The following is a 17,364-nucleotide window of genomic DNA, read 5'->3' as shown; positions in this document are numbered from 1 at the left end:
AGAATACTCCGCTTCTTTCATAGCTTGTTTAAGGGAGACCAAGTTCTCTCTCTGTCACTGTTTGATACCTCTTCTTGCTACTCAGTGTTACAGCATGTGGTCTTTGAAATTTGAATCCCAACTTCTTTCTGGAGAAGCATTAACTGAAAAGGCAGCCTTTAGGGTTAGGCAGCAAAATGTAAATTTTCAGCTCTATGAGCAGGAACTCGGTTACATGACTTGCATTACTATTAATGGGGGTCATGCTGGTAAATTCCTGTACACCACATTGCACATTTACTCATGAGTGCAGAATTGGCACAGCTAATGAAACTTGCCTTTTGGGTAGCATGTGTTTCAGGAGATGGGTCTGACAGGCAGAAAGGACTGCTAAGTACCCAGATGAAAGTCTGGCTTTTAACTCCTTGAACATATTTCCAGAAAATAATAGTGTGAACTAATGCTGGTTAGTGTTAGCTGTTCCTACTGTTAGGGATCAGTCTTGCTCCAGTAGGATTTCATTGAGGCAAAGATCATGTCTGAAATGTGAATGTGTGTGCTGTCATTTAGTGTTGGCGATACACTTTGTGGTGCATTTTCCACATACTACTTACTGTTACTTACTTTCTTTCAAACATAAGCCAGTCCTCTGCTAACACTGGCTTCTATAATCATAAACAAATTAAGGGCTTTCTTATCATTTTCACCTCTGCTACTTTCCCAAAGACGATGCCTCCTATGGCTGAGCATCACCTGGTGATTAACAGCCTACATTACACATGGGCATCTTATACCGCTTTATTCTTGTTCTGTGTCCATTGCAGTGATAGCATCTTGTTTCCAAAACTCTTTCCCAGCCTTTACTTTGCTAGGTTAAACTTGCCAAGTCCATTTTGCCTGTTTGATATGGTAAACTTGGCCCTGCTCTGGCTGCTGTTCTGTGCACCTGCTGTAATTGGAAGGTATTTTTAGTAAATGAAAACAAAACTGCCCAAACATTCTATCCTGTGCTGTCTCATAAAACTTTCCTCATATGCATCTGTGCAACAGCCCAGTGTTGTATTGCTTTTTTAGCCTTTTAATCTCACCATGGTTCCTAATTGTTTTGTAGTTAATTAGTAGGGGTTTTTTATTATTTTTCATCATTTAGTGCTGAGAGTGTCAGAGTCTGCAATAGGAATTGTTGTCATCAGATCCCAAGTTTCATGTTGTGGGTTTAATTCCCTTTCTTGCATGCAACTACTCAAAGTGATTATTTTTTTAAATTCATGGTACTCTAAATATCCTTTTCATCACCAGTAACCTATATTTAACATTAATCAACATATTTAATGAATAAAATCTGTTCCATGATTCATTGCTGAAGGAGCTCCTAACTCAGGCTTTCTCTGATAAAGTCAGAGAATGTGTTATTTATTTCACATTACTTCAAATATAGAGTATTGCCTATGTTAGCTGTTGAGAAGATGAGTAGTGTGTAGTACTTGCCACATATTTTGAGACCTTGTCCCATTAAATCACTAAGAAAATCTCTCTTTCCTTTTGCAGTAACATATTCTTGTATTTTGGGAAAAGTCTGTCCAAATTCTGTCAAATGAGCCTTTTAACATGGTCAGAAAATCACCTTGTGTTTGAACTAAATATGGTTTGAGCTGACAATATATCTTCATTCACTGGAATATTCCCTTTCTTCATGGTTTTGTGTGGTCATCAGAGCCGAAGAAATGCCAGAGAGCTGTGCTGCAATGAACAGTCAACATCTAGAGAAACACTCTTCAGTTTCTATGTTAAATAAAAGTAGAAAAAAATCAATTTGCTACTGCAGCTAGTGACTGTGAAGGAGCAGCTGCAAACTGCTGAGTCTCATCAGGTTGCAATCGTGATTAACATTGGGCAGATCCCCCCTGCTGCGGGATAAATACCCTGCCTTTGTCAAGGCTCCCATGTAAGAAACAATAGATTATTTCAGTGGAGCACAAGAACATAAATGTTAATCGAATCATTCCTCCGAATGAATAGAAGTAGCACCCAGAATGTAAACATTTTAATTTTGGAAGGGAGGGTCTGCCTGTTGGTTAGTTTTCTGTGTATTTTTTCATGTACTTTGAAAAGCCGCTCACTAACACTGCCATCATTGCATACAATAACATTTTCAGCACTTTGAATACGTGTGTTTCCTGTCTTTCCAAGCTAGGCAATGGCAAAGTCCAGGGACTATCGGAAAAAATAAAATCTGCCTTAGTATCACTCAAGAGAAGTCAAAACCTTATACTGAATAACTGCCAAACTATGTGATCACGTTAGTTCTTGGTAGAGGAAATGGAAAATACTTTCCAACTGGAATTGACACCAGGAAACATATTTTAAAAATGTTTTTTATACATTGGGATAATTACCCTTTAAAATAAATTTGTCTCTACACAGATGATGAAAGTGATTGTATTTTAACAAATTTATGTGTGTGTAAGTGAAACAGAAAGAAGTCATTTATCCTCTTACTGCTTCCTTGTTTGCTTTACAAATTAGGAATTTCAGAATGCAGTCAAGCAGTACATGTTTTAAAACAAGTGTACAGCAAGCTACAGATGCCCACCCATCTTCATTTTTATATGAATACAGCTGTTGTTGATTAACACATTGTATATATATGTTTTGACTTTCAGTGTGTCTAGTTAGATCCTGCTGACTTCATTCCTGTGGGGTGTCCCTTTGCAAAGCCAGTAGAGTTCAGCTCATTGCTTCTCTTGTACCCATAATGTCCTCAGAGATCTTGCACCAGTGGTAGATGAAGACCCCTTGGCTCTATGTGAACACTAAATATGGAAACAGTTTTCTTACGGGGTTTGCTAGTTCTTCACTGAGGCTGCTACGCTGCTGTTTATATATGCACCCTTTCTTAACAGTCATAATGTACTTCTCCACTGGACAAATCTGTCTCTTTTTGAGTTTCTGCACAGCAAATATCATCTCTTGTCAGTCACTCTGGGTTACATCTCATCAGTTACAAAATTAGTGGAGATGACGAAGGATTCTTTTGTGGTGGAAGCACAGAAGTTTGATGGTTCGGATTGAATTCCTGGTGGTCCCACAGGAAAGCCTGTCTGTTGGGATCACTGAATTTCCCCACTCAGTAGGTGCTGAACTGGAGAGAACAACTGACAGCAGGTGATTAGCAGAGTGAGCCAGTAACAGTGGAGGTGTGAAGCTGAGTGTGATAATTCTAGTTTTGTGGCTCATGTTCACCAGGGCACATTGTGATTGGGTGGGCAGGAGTTTCCTACTGCCTGGGAGAAGCTGGAGGTGAGGAAAAGCCAGAGCTTTTATTGCTGCTCTAAAACACACTTTCTTTCCATCTTCCATGCTGCATCTTCAGTGTCAGTCTGTGTGCCGGCACCAGAGCAAGCACAGATCCATCCATTATTTTTGGTTGTCCAGCTCCACAGATCATTGGCCTCTATTCTCCTGTAACTAGAAACTGAGGGCTTCTCAGCCAGCCTAGCAATGGGCAGTGGTTTTTCGTGCATTCCATCTTGTAGCTAGAATAAGCAGGTTTCATCTAAGCTCGCTCCAGTTATCAGACAACCCCTCGCTACAGCTTTTATAGAGGCCTGAACTCAGTTCCTGGTAGCCCTGACAGAGTATGCCCATCAGAGAAAATGTGACTTAAGCCTTTAGCCTCAGTTGAAGTATTACATCATTTTAGGGTTTTCATTCACTTGAGGTGAAGAGGTGCAAAATGAGCATAATTTATTAGAATTTGCTATGCAGAAGTGAAAAAACACCTCTTTGGTGTGATTTGGGCCAAAGTAGTTCAGCAGTGGAAAAGACCAAGCTACTTCTGACCACCCTGTGTATCATACTGGGTATGTGTGGACTCTGAAGTCAGCCATCATGGTTTTTCCTTGCCTAAATGTCGTGGAACAACCTAACTTGCGCTGTTTTGTTTATATATTCTACTTTTGTCCCCTTTGGGGGGTAGTAAGAAGTATGTTGTTGAGCTGACAGAACCAACATTTCAATCCCATGTGTATGTAGCACATGTGCCATTTATTTTTTGAAGCCAAACATTGGCCGATTAGGAATTCCCCATGGGCCTTCTGGAGAAAAGGTGGCTGTGGTGACCGTGGACGACTGTGACACAGCAGTGGCTGTGCGCTTCGGGAGCCTCATTGGAAACTACACCTGTGCTGCCCAGGGGACTCAGACTGGCTCAAAAAAGTAAGGATTCCTTATATTTGTGTTTTCTACTCATTCTCTTTTTCCAGCGGAGGGTCAAGAGCATGCAATTAACCACTGAGCACTAAGTGATGAACCAGTAAGTTGGAAAAAGAAATGACGTAACAAAAAAAAGTAACAAAGTTTCATTTGGGACATGGAATTGCTTCCATCATTTCAGTTAAGAGTCCTATCCTAAAAAGAGGTAGAAATAAAGGATATACACAAACGACCATTGAAAATCATTGGATGTGAAAAAAGGTTTCCTGTGAAGAAAGGAAAAAAAAATTTAGTACTGTTGAGTTTAAAGAGGAGATTAACAGCAAGCAACATAGGGGGGATATAAAGTAATGAGTGATAGCAGAAAGACCATTGAGATACGCATGGTGCTGTAATATCCTAAGAGAGGGGCACACCATAAAAACTGGGGCTAATCCAAATGACCGGATGATAACACTTTTCACACAGTGTGGAGTCATTTAGTAGAACCTGCATCCACTAAATGTCATTAAGACTAAGATCTTCAGAGGATTTAAAAAGGATTGGCACTATATAATAATTAAGTCATTATATAAAAACGTACTGCTTCTCAACCTTTGTGCTGAGCAGCATCAGCCAGTCCCTGCATGATTGGGGTCAGAAAGAAGTGTCCTGTGGCTACACATTTTTATCTAATTTTCATTTTCTTCTTCATACAGGCCACTGTTAGGGACAGGTCACTGGATTCTATATGCACATGACAGCTCCTAAGTTAAAAGTCCGTGTTACTGGACGGTCCTTTGATTACGAGCTCTGGAAGTGCTCATGTAGCAGAGGGAAGTGCAGATCGAATGTGTTTATGGAAGCGATAAGATAAAGAACAAAACAAAACAAACTCTTTGCAAGAAATTATAAGCATTTCTTTGTTTCTTCAGATCTTTGGACCTAACTGGCCCTCTCCTCCTTGGTGGTGTCCCAAACTTGCCTGAGGATTTCCCGGTGCACAACAGGCAGTTCATCGGCTGCATGAGGAACCTCTCCATTGACAGCAAGCCCATCGACATGGCTGGTTTCATCGCCAATAATGGCACTCTGCCAGGTATGGGCCACTAGTGCCCCAAAGGTCAGCACCAGAAAGGCCTCTGCCACAGCTGTGTGTGTAGCAGGGCTTAGGATATCAAAGGGGCTGGCACTGTGAGGCGCCCCAGGAAGGGGAAGGGGACAGAGGGTTCTGAAATTACCCCTGTCCCCCTGTTAGCACTGTTGAGGGCAAAGCAGCCATGGGGCACGGACTTAAGGTGCTGCTTGGCATTGTGCTGCCATTGTGTCTCTGGCCAGACCTCATTTGTTTGAGCAAGGTGCAGTCCACACCTGTGCCATGGGGGCACACAACAGCCCGGCACAGGGCACACTTCCAGGATTCAGCAGCACACAGGAAAGGACTGGGCTTGTTTAGACTTTCTGCATTGCTGCGAGTTTCAGGCAGGAATTTACTCCTAAATTAACTTTTCTTCTTCTATTTTTTAACTACCTATTAAATGTCTGTGCCAGTTTGGACAAATTTGAAGGAAAATATCCTCTGATAGAAGGCAGGTTACAACCAACTCTCCCCCACCAGGTTCGGGAAAAAAAAAATTTTCCTCGGAAGAAAGTGAGAGATAAAAACTATTTATTTAACAAACACACGGGAAAAGGATAATAATTCTAAATAATAAAACCTCTTGCTTTGGAGAGAAACCTGGGAAGATTTCAGAGTCCTTCTGTAGGTGTGGTCTCTCTCCTCCTCACTGGACCTGGGTCAGTGTGGGCCCACCTCCAGGTCCTCGGTGGAAAATTCTCCCGGTGTGTTCTGATGTTGAAACAGCCCAGAAGAGAAGAAGTGAAAAAACAAAGTCCCAGGAAAACAAAGTTCACCTCTCCATCTCCCTCTGGAGAAAAGGAACCAAAAGCTGGCTGAAAAGCAAGCAGGGTGCTTCCTCCGCTCTTGCTACCGCAGCAGCAGGACGCAGAGGAGTGTGTATCTGTGTCCTTGAACAACTGTTTTGAAAAGTTCACTTGGTTTTTTTCCTCTCCTCCCTCTCAGGCTCAGTTTAAAGGCACAGAAAGGCACAAAGTTAATTTCTGGGCACAGAGCAGCAATAGGGGATGCACATCATAAAGTCACCCCAAGACAATGTCATTTTGCTCTGAAAGCCAAGGGGATTAGTTAATGAAAAAGACAACACTTAAAATGACTTTTTAATAAATTGTGTTTGTTCTGTAAATAAAATTCTGCAATCCCCTAAATCTGAAACCTGCTTCATGAAGCAGCCTGTTGGAGGTTCTGATTTGGTTTCCAGTCCTTGGATCCCTGATCAGGATTAGTTCCGGTGATTAGGTGTACAGAATGTTCTCATCATCCTAAAACTGGCTCCTACACACAAAAATGGAAAGTCCCTTCTGTCCATGCTGCTGAAGGTCTGTGTAAGAGCTAAATTGCAGTATGTTGCATTGATCGTGGATTAAGAAGGGAGTCATAGCATATGCCTTTGATAGACAGACTTGTCTTTATGCTTTTGACACATGATCAGCTCACATAAGCTTTTGCCATCCACATTTTGCTTCACTGACTTCAAAAATATTGAAAAAAAAAGCAAAAAACCCAAACCTGTAATGCTCATTTCTTCTTTTTACATAAAAACTCAAATACAGTCACTCAAAGCCTTTTTCTTATTAAAAACATGCAAAGTAATGGTTTTCCTGAATTGCAGGCTGTGCAGCACAGAGGAACTATTGTGAAACCAACTGGTGCCAGAATGGAGGCACGTGCATCAACAAGTGGAACACATACATCTGTGAGTGCCCCGTGCGCTACGGAGGGAAGAACTGTGAGCAAGGTAGGATGCAAAGAGCTCGTCTTGCTTTGTCATGTGTGCACTTTTCATTGCCTGTCATTACCACCTCATAGCACATATGTCCAACTCTGGTGCTTAAAGGTAACAGAAGATTGCAGTTGAGACTGTCACCCATTATGTATGTGAAATAATTTTAGAGATCCCCTATATAGTAGATGACATACTGTCATGAATAAGAGCAGCTTTCATTGATTTACTTACATAAGCAAAGTAGTTCCAAAGAACTTGGCAGTATTTAGTAATTTGTTCATAGTAATAATGCCTGATCCTAAGCCCCTTTAAATCAGTGGAAAGAATCCCACTGACTTTACTGGGCTTTGACTCAAACTGGGGATGAATGTGCAGTTTTAATCACCACTTTTTGGTAAGAAGGCATTCTGTGCTAAGAAAGAGGACTTTCAGTTTTACTGGATTTCTCTTTGATTGAACACAATGTGCATAGATGTGTAAAACCTCATTACTAAAGGATAAAGAAGGAGCAGCAGGTGAGTTTTATAGGGTGTGAAGAACTTGCAGTCAGTTTTTTCCCTAGAAGTGAGGAGTTGTGTGTGTGAGGAGTCCCATGGGGTTGGTGCTGTAAGGTGGCTGCTCCTTTGGAGTCTTCCTGGATGCTTCCAGGAAAGAAAACCTGCTTCTACTAGGCATGTCTTTCCTAAAAACAGAAGGCCAAATTCTGGTCCATGATGCAGATGTGGTAGGTGTTTGTTTTTGTTATCCCCCCTGATACTTAGCCCAGAATAGTGTTGCGGTGTGATCAAGGATTTTGTTCTTTTGATATATCTACCCCAAACTTCTTGGTTTATCTACCCCAAGCTCTCTTGGTTATTCTTGGTTACTCTGACCAGGGTGTGGACCCTGCAAGAGCAGGTCTCCAGATGAGGTGAATACACCACAGGGATTTGCAAACCCCTTTAGCACAGCATCCCTCAGCCTGGGCCAGGCCTAGGTAATGGCAACTACTCTTCCCTTACCTGAGAAGCAGCAGTATTAGTTTAAGTGGAGAGGACACATGGTTAAGTTTCTGTCTTGGAGATAAAGATTTGCAGAATAGGGAAAAGGAATGATGGAGACGTCTTCCTATGCTCCACCTCACACAGAGCCCAGAGCTGTTATTACTGCCCCTAGCCTGGTACCTACTTTCTGGAGCAGCTCCTCAAATATTTTGAGCTTCCCAGGTTTGTATGAAGATCTGATCTTTCCATGTGTCTCATGTCAAATATCTTTGTTGGTGAAGTTCTTGTGTTTTCTTCATGGTTGGCTGTTCTCTATGCTGCAAACCCACTCTGATGTATTCTGAGGGGAGTGCCAGGGCCCAGCTATGGTGTGACCTGTACTGGTGAAAATGGAGTACTGCTATCACGTGCAAAGACTATCCTTCCCTCTGTCTTGCTTTCAAAAGGAAATTTAGAATTTGATCAAATGTTTGTTTTATTTACCATTTTTTTATCCCAAACTCAAGACCAGTCCATAAAGCTTGGGATTTAGAAAATCATCTCAGAACTGCCCTGTAGCCATCCCTGGAAACTCATTTTAAGTTCAGGTGATAGAGATGATGGCAGTCACAGCAGCACTGCTGCCCCTCATCCCAGCTGTCACCTCTGCCTCCAGCACTGTGCATTCCTTCATGTTCCCTTTGTCACTCCATAACCCCATGTTCTTGCTGATGCCTCAGTTTGTTGGGTTTTTCTGATAGTTTGAAGGTAGCAGGCTGCTTGCTTCTTTGATGATATTTGTGGGCCAGTGTCTCTATGGAAAAATTGCAAGCCAAGAAAGAAATGGATTGTTCTGGAATGTGACCAGAGATTTCAGGAGCCTGAAGTTAAAGTCAGGAGGAATCACAGATATGCTATACTCCTGTCTTTCAAGTTGCTTATTTGAATGCTTAGCTATGATCCTAATTTTAGGATTATTATTAGGCATCTATTTTTAAAAAAGTCTTAGATTGAATATTTGCATTTTTGAGTTGGAGTGCTGCATTTCTTCCATCCCTTTGGCAGTGCTGGTTCTGCTTCAGGCTCACAAAGACTTTGGCAAGTTACCAATCCACCTTTTTTGATTTCCTGCTCTTCAGAAACTCTGGGATCTGGTCTACACTAGTGAGGATGGAGTGTTTTGCCTTCACCACCCTCCTAGAACCTGCTAACTCACCTTCTGGCAGCTCTCATCCCCCTCTGCTGACATATAGAAGGGAGATAAAATTAAGGAAATATTAGTTTCACCTTTATTGTAATTTAATTATTTTTAAAATTGTATGTTGCAATACTGTGAAGATCTAGCAGCTGTGTCTGACTCACTTATAGATGGCCAATGTCATTGTGCTAGCCTTGGGCTGAACACCACAGGTCTGCACCTAAACATAAGCTTTCACATGTCCAGCACCCACACTGCAGGTGACATCCAGTGGGATGCTGGCAGCATGTTTCCCCAGGTCCTGTGTCTCCACGGGGAATAGCCCTCATGTCTTTCTGATGGCCTGTTAAATGTAGGAGTCTCTTCAGAGTGTAAGTACATACACAGGCAGTGCTTCAAAGTGACAAACCCTGGGCACACAACTGGTTTGCATCACTGCACCGCTGATGGCAGGGAGGTGCTGTGCTGGGAAGCACGTGGGCCTCTGTGGTGACAGGGGAGGTCAGGTCCCATCTGGGGACACTGGATGTGGGCAGCACCTCCATGGACAGTCCTGGTCCCGGGCATGAGGAAGGTCTGGGGGAAAGAGGGAGGTCAGAGGGGGCTGACAAATGGGGATTTCTGTTTAACTAGGAGGGGAAGGTGCACCCTGGCCCCAGGGAAGGGAGGGAAGTTGGGAGAAAGTGTGGGAAGGGAATGGTATTTGCAAGTACAGAAAGTCACCACCAGTGATAAAAGGAAGAAGGTGGCTAATTGCCATGCCAGTCCAGTTCTCCCAGGAGCAAATGCAAAATGCTTGCAAACAGCATTCCCAGCCTCCAGCAGGTGGGGAGCCCACAAGTTTGCATGCTGCCTCTGCTCTTCAGAGGTAGATGGGCTCAAAAACCTCAGCAACACTCTGGAAAACCAGTAGCAAAGTTGGAAACTGAGGTCATTGTGGAGGTCACCAGGGTAGAGGAGGAAGGAGAAGGCTGGCTTTTGCACAGGTGGAGCAAGAGAAAATAATCCTGCTCAACACTGATGTCCCGGTTACTTTAACATTGATGCGGTGCAGTGTGGGCTGATGAATTCTGTCCTGGCCCAGAATTGTGCCCTGGCCCAGACAGCCAGAACTCAAGCACTGCGTTCAAGTTTTAAGCAATCTGGGGACATCTGTATTTGGTGACAACCTTTTTTTAAGTTGCTGTCTGATTTTCAAGAGCAGGCTATGCTGCAGATGTTCCACCTTATGCCTCTCTGGCATTTGTGGTATGACTGCAAAGGGGAGACCACAGGCTGGAGCAGGAGGGAGAAGGGCTGCCCCTTGGGGCTGCCTGCCATTAGCCTGATGTGGGGTGGTTGGGTAATCACATTTTAGGGAAGGACGGGTCAAGTTACACCTCTGGCTTGACTAGTAGTAGCCCACTAGTCCCTGAATTTTTGTTTCTCACAAACAGGAAGCTGAAGGGCTTGCACTTTACTCCAACTCCTGCACTCCACTCCCACCACAGCCTTTCCCTTTATAGACACCAGAAATGCAGACATATGAGAATTTGGGGTTTGGGTTTATTCCTCAAAAAGATACAACTTCATATCAACTTTACTCCATTTTCTGCTGTGGTGTCATCCCTCAACCTTTTTCTAAGGACTTGCCATTTCATAGTAACATGTACACATTTGTACAGACGTGATCTCTCCTACTACAAAAAATCCAGAAGGTGTCAGCAGATATGGTAGTGTGGAGCAGAAAGGGAAAGACTGTTAAACCCTGTCATTTCACTGGCCAACTACACGGACTCAGCACATGATGCAATAAAATCTGGGTGCTAATCTGTGGTGGTTGCACCCAGTCTCCACTGCCTGCTTCCACTGGCAAAAAGCTGTCATGAACTTCACCAACATGCCCACAAGTAAGGACATCAGGCAGGGGCTGATGGCAGATCCACTGCAAGGTTCAATGTGTGGTGGAGGTACCGTGTGAGATGTTGCAAATAGCACAGAGCTCCCATGGTTTAATTTGTGCTTCCGATCAATGGGATCAACTAATCCATGGTGCTGTAACTCCTGTTACCCAAGGTAACAACTTTAAAATTCCAAGGGAGTGGGTGTTCCCATATTTTCCATCAGCAAAGTGTTTTCTATTGAAGGCTGTCACTGGTGTCACCCTGGGGGAGCTGTGCCTGTGCAAGGTTAGAGAGGAGGGCCACTCTTCAGCAGTCACCTCAAGATATTTAAGGCAGATGATTTAGGCAATTTCACACAAACTTTCTGCCTGTGAAAAGGCTGTGTAGCTGGTACAGCTGAATAATTTGGCCCTGGAGTATTCATAATTAGTTCATATTTCCTGTTGCCTCCCAGCCTTTTCCTGTGTTTAATCTATTAATTAGAAGCAGGTAATCAAGGCTATGTTGAAAACATCTGCAGCAACTGTTGCCCTCATACTTCCTGCTCTGTCCACCCACTCACCAGCAGAACTGTATCATCAGAGATCCTGAGCTTACCTTTCTAGGAACAGCTCTCACGTGGGTAGTGCCATAGCAGTGTGGAGGTGCTACTTTCAAGTACAGGCAGCAAGACAAGATGCCTACCCCACAACCAGGGTAGTTTGTGAATTTGCACTATTATCAGCTGCTTCACAGTAACTGCCCTAGACCAGCTCTTAATCCATGGTAGATTGAATATAACTCAGTGGAAGAGGGACTAGCTCCCTTGTGTCATCCCTGTGACATAGCATCATTTTTTCCTCTTAACATTTGTCCTGAAGGATATCAACTGTTTCTCTTCTGTATTTTGATTTACAGCAATGCCTTCTCCTCAGCGTTTCAGTGGTGAGAGCATTATCATTTGGAGCGACCTTGACATTACCATCTCTGTGCCATGGTACATTGGGCTGATGTTCAGAACCCGGAAAGTCAATGGCATGCTAATGCAAGCCAATGCCGGGGCTGCATCCAAGATCAACATTCAGGTAAAAGTGTGGCTGCCTTTGGTTAGAAAAGAATTAATTAATTAATTCCCCCATCAGTGGATATGGCCAGATGAACTACATAGCTTCGTCCACCCAAAAAAATGCATGTCAATAAAAACATATCATTACTTTAGCCTTTTACAAAGATCAAAAAATGAATGATCAAAATATCATTATAAAAATCATATTCATTTAAGATTATTTTACTAGTCAGAGGTAGTAGTGTGCATTAATATAGATGTTAAAAATGTGTCTATTGCTTTGGGGTTTTTTTGCCCATAAGGGAAGTTGAAGTCTGAATGTCCAAAGTTATACAAGGAGTTCTTGCAAGCATTCCCATCTTTACACTTTGGACTTTTATTCCTTTTGGGTTGTCTTAAGAAATGCTGTTATTTTGCCCTTCTCCTCGTTCTGTGTCAAATACAAACGTAGCAAAAGAAGACATGATCTTTTTTTCAACAGATACTGAACAACTACGTGCAGTTTGAAGTGTACAGTGGCCTGAGCCAGGTTGCTAGTTTGAAGATGAGCCAGTCACGGGTCAGTGATGGGGAATGGCATCATTTATTAATAGAGCTGAAAAGTGCAAAAGATGGTAAAGATCTCAAGTACCTCGCTGTCATGTCCTTGGACTATGGCATGTACCAGGTAAGGCAGCATCATAACTTCGCCCCTGAGCACTGCACAAATGCTTTTAGGAGGAAGTAGGATAAAGGACTGTGGACAAATACTTAGGCTGTGAGACATGTTCTGCAGTGATTTATGCCTAATCAGTGATACTAATTTTTTAAGCCTTTTTATCATAAAGCATAATAAATTAATATCACTGATTAGGCATAAATCACTGCAGAAGGTATCTTACAAAGAAGTAAGTAAAAAGTCATGTTCTGATGTCTGGCTCCTCACTGCTTTGGTATTTTTTCTGTAATCTACTGTCAGCTACTGCTCAACTCCATCACTATAGAAAGAAGGCTGTCTGTGTCACAGAGGATGATAGTGCTTCTTATCAACTATCCTTTTCCTCACAGAGCACTGTGCAGATTGGAAATCAACTACCTGGATTGAAAATGAAAAGCATCATTGTGGGAGGTGTCTCTGGAGACCAAGTCTCTGTTCAGCAGGGATTTTATGGATGTATGCAGGTATGAAATGAAAAGTGTCGCAATAAATTTTGAACTCATGAGAAAATACACAGTGAAAATGTGGGGGGTTACTTTTTATCCACCCTCAAACATTTCTCCATAAAAATTACCTAAGAATCAAAATATTAGAGTCTACCTACTGTGCTAGGTAAAAACCTGATCGCATAGGGGAAAAACATTTGAAAAAAAATCTGGGTTTGGCTTATCAGGTGATTTCTTTAAATTGTAGTCTCATTGATTGATGAAAATAGTGAAACACATAATACTGTACTCTGAAAGAAGACTCTTAATTTAAAAATAATTGTCTTTTGTCACCAGGGAGTAAGAATGGGAGAGACGTCTACAAACATAGCGACACTCAACATGAAACAGGCTATCAAGATTAACGTGAGGGAGGGCTGTGAAGTGGATAACCCTTGTGATTCCAACCCGTGTCCCCAGCACAGCTACTGCAGTGATGACTGGGACAGCTACTCCTGTGTCTGTGATCCAGGTAACCTGGTGACCACCCCATCCACTCATATAGGAGCTGGATCACACCTTCATGCACTCATCAGAAGCAGCACAGCAGGAGCAGCAGCATGCTGGCAAAGTGTTCATCTTCTGATTCCTCATCTTCCAATCAGTATTACCCTTCTCACTGTTACTGTAGCACCCTGGAAGCTGCAGTCCTGGGCTAAGAATCCAGGCAACGTATCCACTAAACAGAAAGACAGTCTCTGGTCCAAAGGACTCCTTCTGTGCACCTCCCCTTTTCTTTTTCTGGTTTTTTTTTTTCATTTTCTTTCTCAGCCTTTTCTGCTGTTGAATTTCAGTCTCTTACTCTGCATCCTAAGCAAGATACTTTGAATGTTTTCTCTGTTTTGGAGCATGTAGCCAGCACATGCTGTCAGCACCCAGCACAGTCACCTCCCATACATGGAGCAAGAGAATACAAAACTATTTGTAGCACATGCCCTGAATATAAAACTGGGAACCAAAGGCACAAGGGTGCCTCAAGCATGGTAACAGACTGTCTAAAAGAATGGCTTACTATCATTTTGTCTGAGAGGGACAAGAGTGCTTCATTTCTGACAGTATCTCAGGGGGAATCTACTGATTATTGAAGGTGTGTTATTAGTGTAAAAGCTTAAGATAGACAGTCTTTTGGAGACATGCAAATCGTAAATTACAATGGTTGCGGTAATTTTCTTACCTTGTCTCCCCAGGGTACTTTGGGAGAGACTGTGTTGATGTATGTAACTTGAACCCATGTGAGCATGTCTCCACATGCGTGCACAAACCTAGCTCATCCCACGGCTACACCTGTGAATGTGGACAAAGCTACTATGGACAGTACTGCGAAAGCAAGTAAGAGAATTATTTTTTTCTTGGTTTCTTGATCCTTCCAGGTAGCTCTTCCTCTAAGGCAGCCGTCCTCCCACTTCCTTTTCTGCTCTAGTAAACTTTTCTGTTAAAATCTGAGTGGTATTTTAGACTCCCTTGCCTTTTGGCATTCCTGAGCTCTTCCCAGAAGCTATACAAACTTCCATGTTACTCAGGAGCTGCTTTTCTTCATCAGCAGCTCAGGGGCTCAACCAGTTCTGCTGTGTTACACAGCACTGCATCTCACCTGTACCTTGTAGTGGGCTTAGCCTGAGTTTGCTCTCCATCTCTCCCCCAGCTTCCCCAGCACACAGAACGATGCACCATTTTGGTGGCCTGTAGCAAGATAAAGTCACTTTGCAGTTTGGGTCTAGTCCCTGGGCTGGCAAAGAGCCATCTGTTCTGGACAGTCTGGGAGCCTGTGTCTGTTGCTTTGTGGGTGAAACGTGCTGATTCCCTCGTCAGCAGCTTCCTGGTCTCAGATAAGCATTCAGCAACCAGCCTTATCCCAGAGGCGGCACTTTGATTTAATGTAATATGGGCCATTCATGACGTGCAAATGAAGTGCATTTGTCTGCCCATTTAGAAATGGCTCATGTGATGTTTCCTTCCCTTTGAAAACTGCAAGCTTCTTCCTCTGCCTTTTGTTGTGTGGGCTTGCAAATGTTGGCCATGCTGTTGCCAGATTTGTCTTTCATTCCTCTGGATTAGTGACACAGAGACATTGTCCCTTGTCATTATCTGCTGACATCGTGTCAAGTGCAACATTGTGGTTTTCATAATCTAAAGCATTGAAGTACTAACCTAACTGTAAACAAAATTGGTAGTGGTCTTCGAAACAGACGAAAATAGCTTTTCTTTCCTAAAATGAGCAGCAGGGAGGGATGCCTTGTGCATTTCCCTGATCCCAGTCTCAGAGTTGTTGTCGTTCAGGCTGTTGCTTGACTAAAGACTCCCAGCTATCAGAGAATCAGAGGTCCCCTTGCCAGAACTAATGTTGGGGCATCTGTGGGGTAACCTGCTCAGAGGCTCACCCAGAATAAATAATACCAGTGAGAATTAGGGTTTTTCTTCAGCAGGTGTGGCCTTTGGCTTGCTGCTTAGCTTCCAGTGCTGCTGCACTCAGTCTGAATCATAGTCTTTGATCCATAGTCCAGATCAAAGCTGCCACCCTTCCCTCATCCATGTCCCCAGCCATGGGCCCTCTGCCTCCCCGGTGGCAGACCAGGGCTTTTCAGACCCTGTAGTGATCTGCCCGAGAAAGCCAGGTGAGCTGAAAGTAGTGGCTTTTCTCTACAGGATGAGCTTACAGCCAGCTTTGCACCTGAGCTGGTATCCCTGTAGGCTGGACAAGAAGCCCTCCTGCCCACAGAGAGTGGGCACATAAAGTACTGGGGAGCTGTACACCAAGGCAGTTTGTGGTGGTAGGTAAACCAGGGCACAGGCTCAGAGCCACCTGTACTTGAAAATATTTCAAGCATTCCCTCTATGGTTCCATAGCACTGATATTCTAAATTTTCCTGTATTATAGTGTATATATATTTATATATGTACTGATTGCTGGTTGAGATACATTACACTCGATAAGGTTATGGAGTTGAATGCAGATTTGGCCCAAAGCTTTTTTGCACACTTTTTAAGAGGAAACTTAAAATAACTGTCTTTCAATCTGATTTTCTTTAATAGGATCGACCTGCCTTGTCCCAGAGGTTGGTGGGGAAATCCCATCTGTGGCCCATGTAATTGTGAGACTAGTAAAGGGTTTGATTCTGATTGCAATAAGACCAATGGAGAATGCCACTGCAAGGTAAACAAAAGAAACCAGTCTTAGGTCAAAATTTCTGTAGTTTAAAAAGTAACTGTACCACTAATAATTACAAGTGAGTATCTGAGACAAAGTACACAGAGTTGTGCTTTGTATCACATATATATGTATGTGCACAGTGGAGTTAACCATTACCCAAAACATTTTGCTGGCACCACCCTTCTCCAAATCATACCGTACAGCTCTTATCTTATTTGTGTTTGGAAAACCGAACCGAGAGGATGAAAGCCTGGCTCTGATCTCTGAAGTGCAGCCTGGTTTATCGGGGGAGATCAGACTGGGGTGCAGAGGAGTGTCGGTGGGGTTTTGTGTATCACAAGTGAGTAATAGCCATGAAACAGCTCGGGCCAGCTGGGTGAAGCTCTCCCCTGTGCAATGGCCAGCAAAAGGCCTGACAGCTGGAGAGAGCTGAAGGCTAAATGCTTTCCGCAGTGCCATCTCTGATGAGTTTTCCGTGGACAGGCAGGGGCAGATGGGGGACATCGGAGGGGAGGAACCTCATCATGAAGGTTTTACAAAGGACTTCTCACAATAGGTTTTACAACTGGCTTGAATGACATCAGAGGAGCTGGGCCTGTGCAGACTGGCGTCTGTGAATCTGGCCCCCTGCTCCTTTCCAAAATGCCAGCAGGACACACAGCAACTGTTGCATTAAATGGAGTCAGTGGGGTGCCAGCTCCACGCTCTTGTTCAATCGTAATACCTCAGATCAAAAGCATGTACAGAGGTGATTTGAATATGGGATCATTGCTTGCTCTCCACCCTCTACATGAAACACAAATGCACAGTGCGGGAAGTTTCCTCAGTGGCTCGTTCATGCCGTACAAGAGCAGAATTGCAAAGCTGCGAAAACTGTAAATCCTCCAGGAGTATGTTTGGTGGGCACTA

The 17,364-nt window shown here is 43.3% G+C and overlaps 1 protein-coding gene across 5 annotated transcripts in view; it reads left to right on the top strand.

The window, feature by feature from the left end:
* Positions 1-17,364, top strand: part of CELSR1 (cadherin EGF LAG seven-pass G-type receptor 1) — a 167,032-nt gene that overhangs the window by 112,311 nt on the left and 37,357 nt on the right. For all 5 annotated transcript variants that reach the window (XM_010395590.3, XM_019283621.2, XM_010395593.3 and 2 more), the window contains exons 6-14: positions 4,040-4,197; positions 5,109-5,272; positions 6,924-7,049; positions 11,978-12,144; positions 12,607-12,792; positions 13,173-13,286; positions 13,605-13,779; positions 14,495-14,636; positions 16,338-16,458. In XM_010395590.3, coding sequence (XP_010393892.1) covers positions 4,040-4,197; positions 5,109-5,272; positions 6,924-7,049; positions 11,978-12,144; positions 12,607-12,792; positions 13,173-13,286; positions 13,605-13,779; positions 14,495-14,636; positions 16,338-16,458 — 1,353 coding nt within the window. The remainder of the gene's footprint in view (positions 1-4,039; positions 4,198-5,108; positions 5,273-6,923; positions 7,050-11,977; positions 12,145-12,606; positions 12,793-13,172; positions 13,287-13,604; positions 13,780-14,494; positions 14,637-16,337; positions 16,459-17,364) is intronic.

Source organism: Corvus cornix, chromosome 1A (assembly GCF_000738735.6).
Source record: "Corvus cornix cornix isolate S_Up_H32 chromosome 1A, ASM73873v5, whole genome shotgun sequence".
Classification (NCBI taxonomy): Eukaryota; Metazoa; Chordata; class Aves; order Passeriformes; family Corvidae; genus Corvus; species Corvus cornix.
The sequence above is the reverse complement of the archived record's forward strand: the minus strand, read 5'-3'. Positions and strand labels throughout refer to the sequence as shown.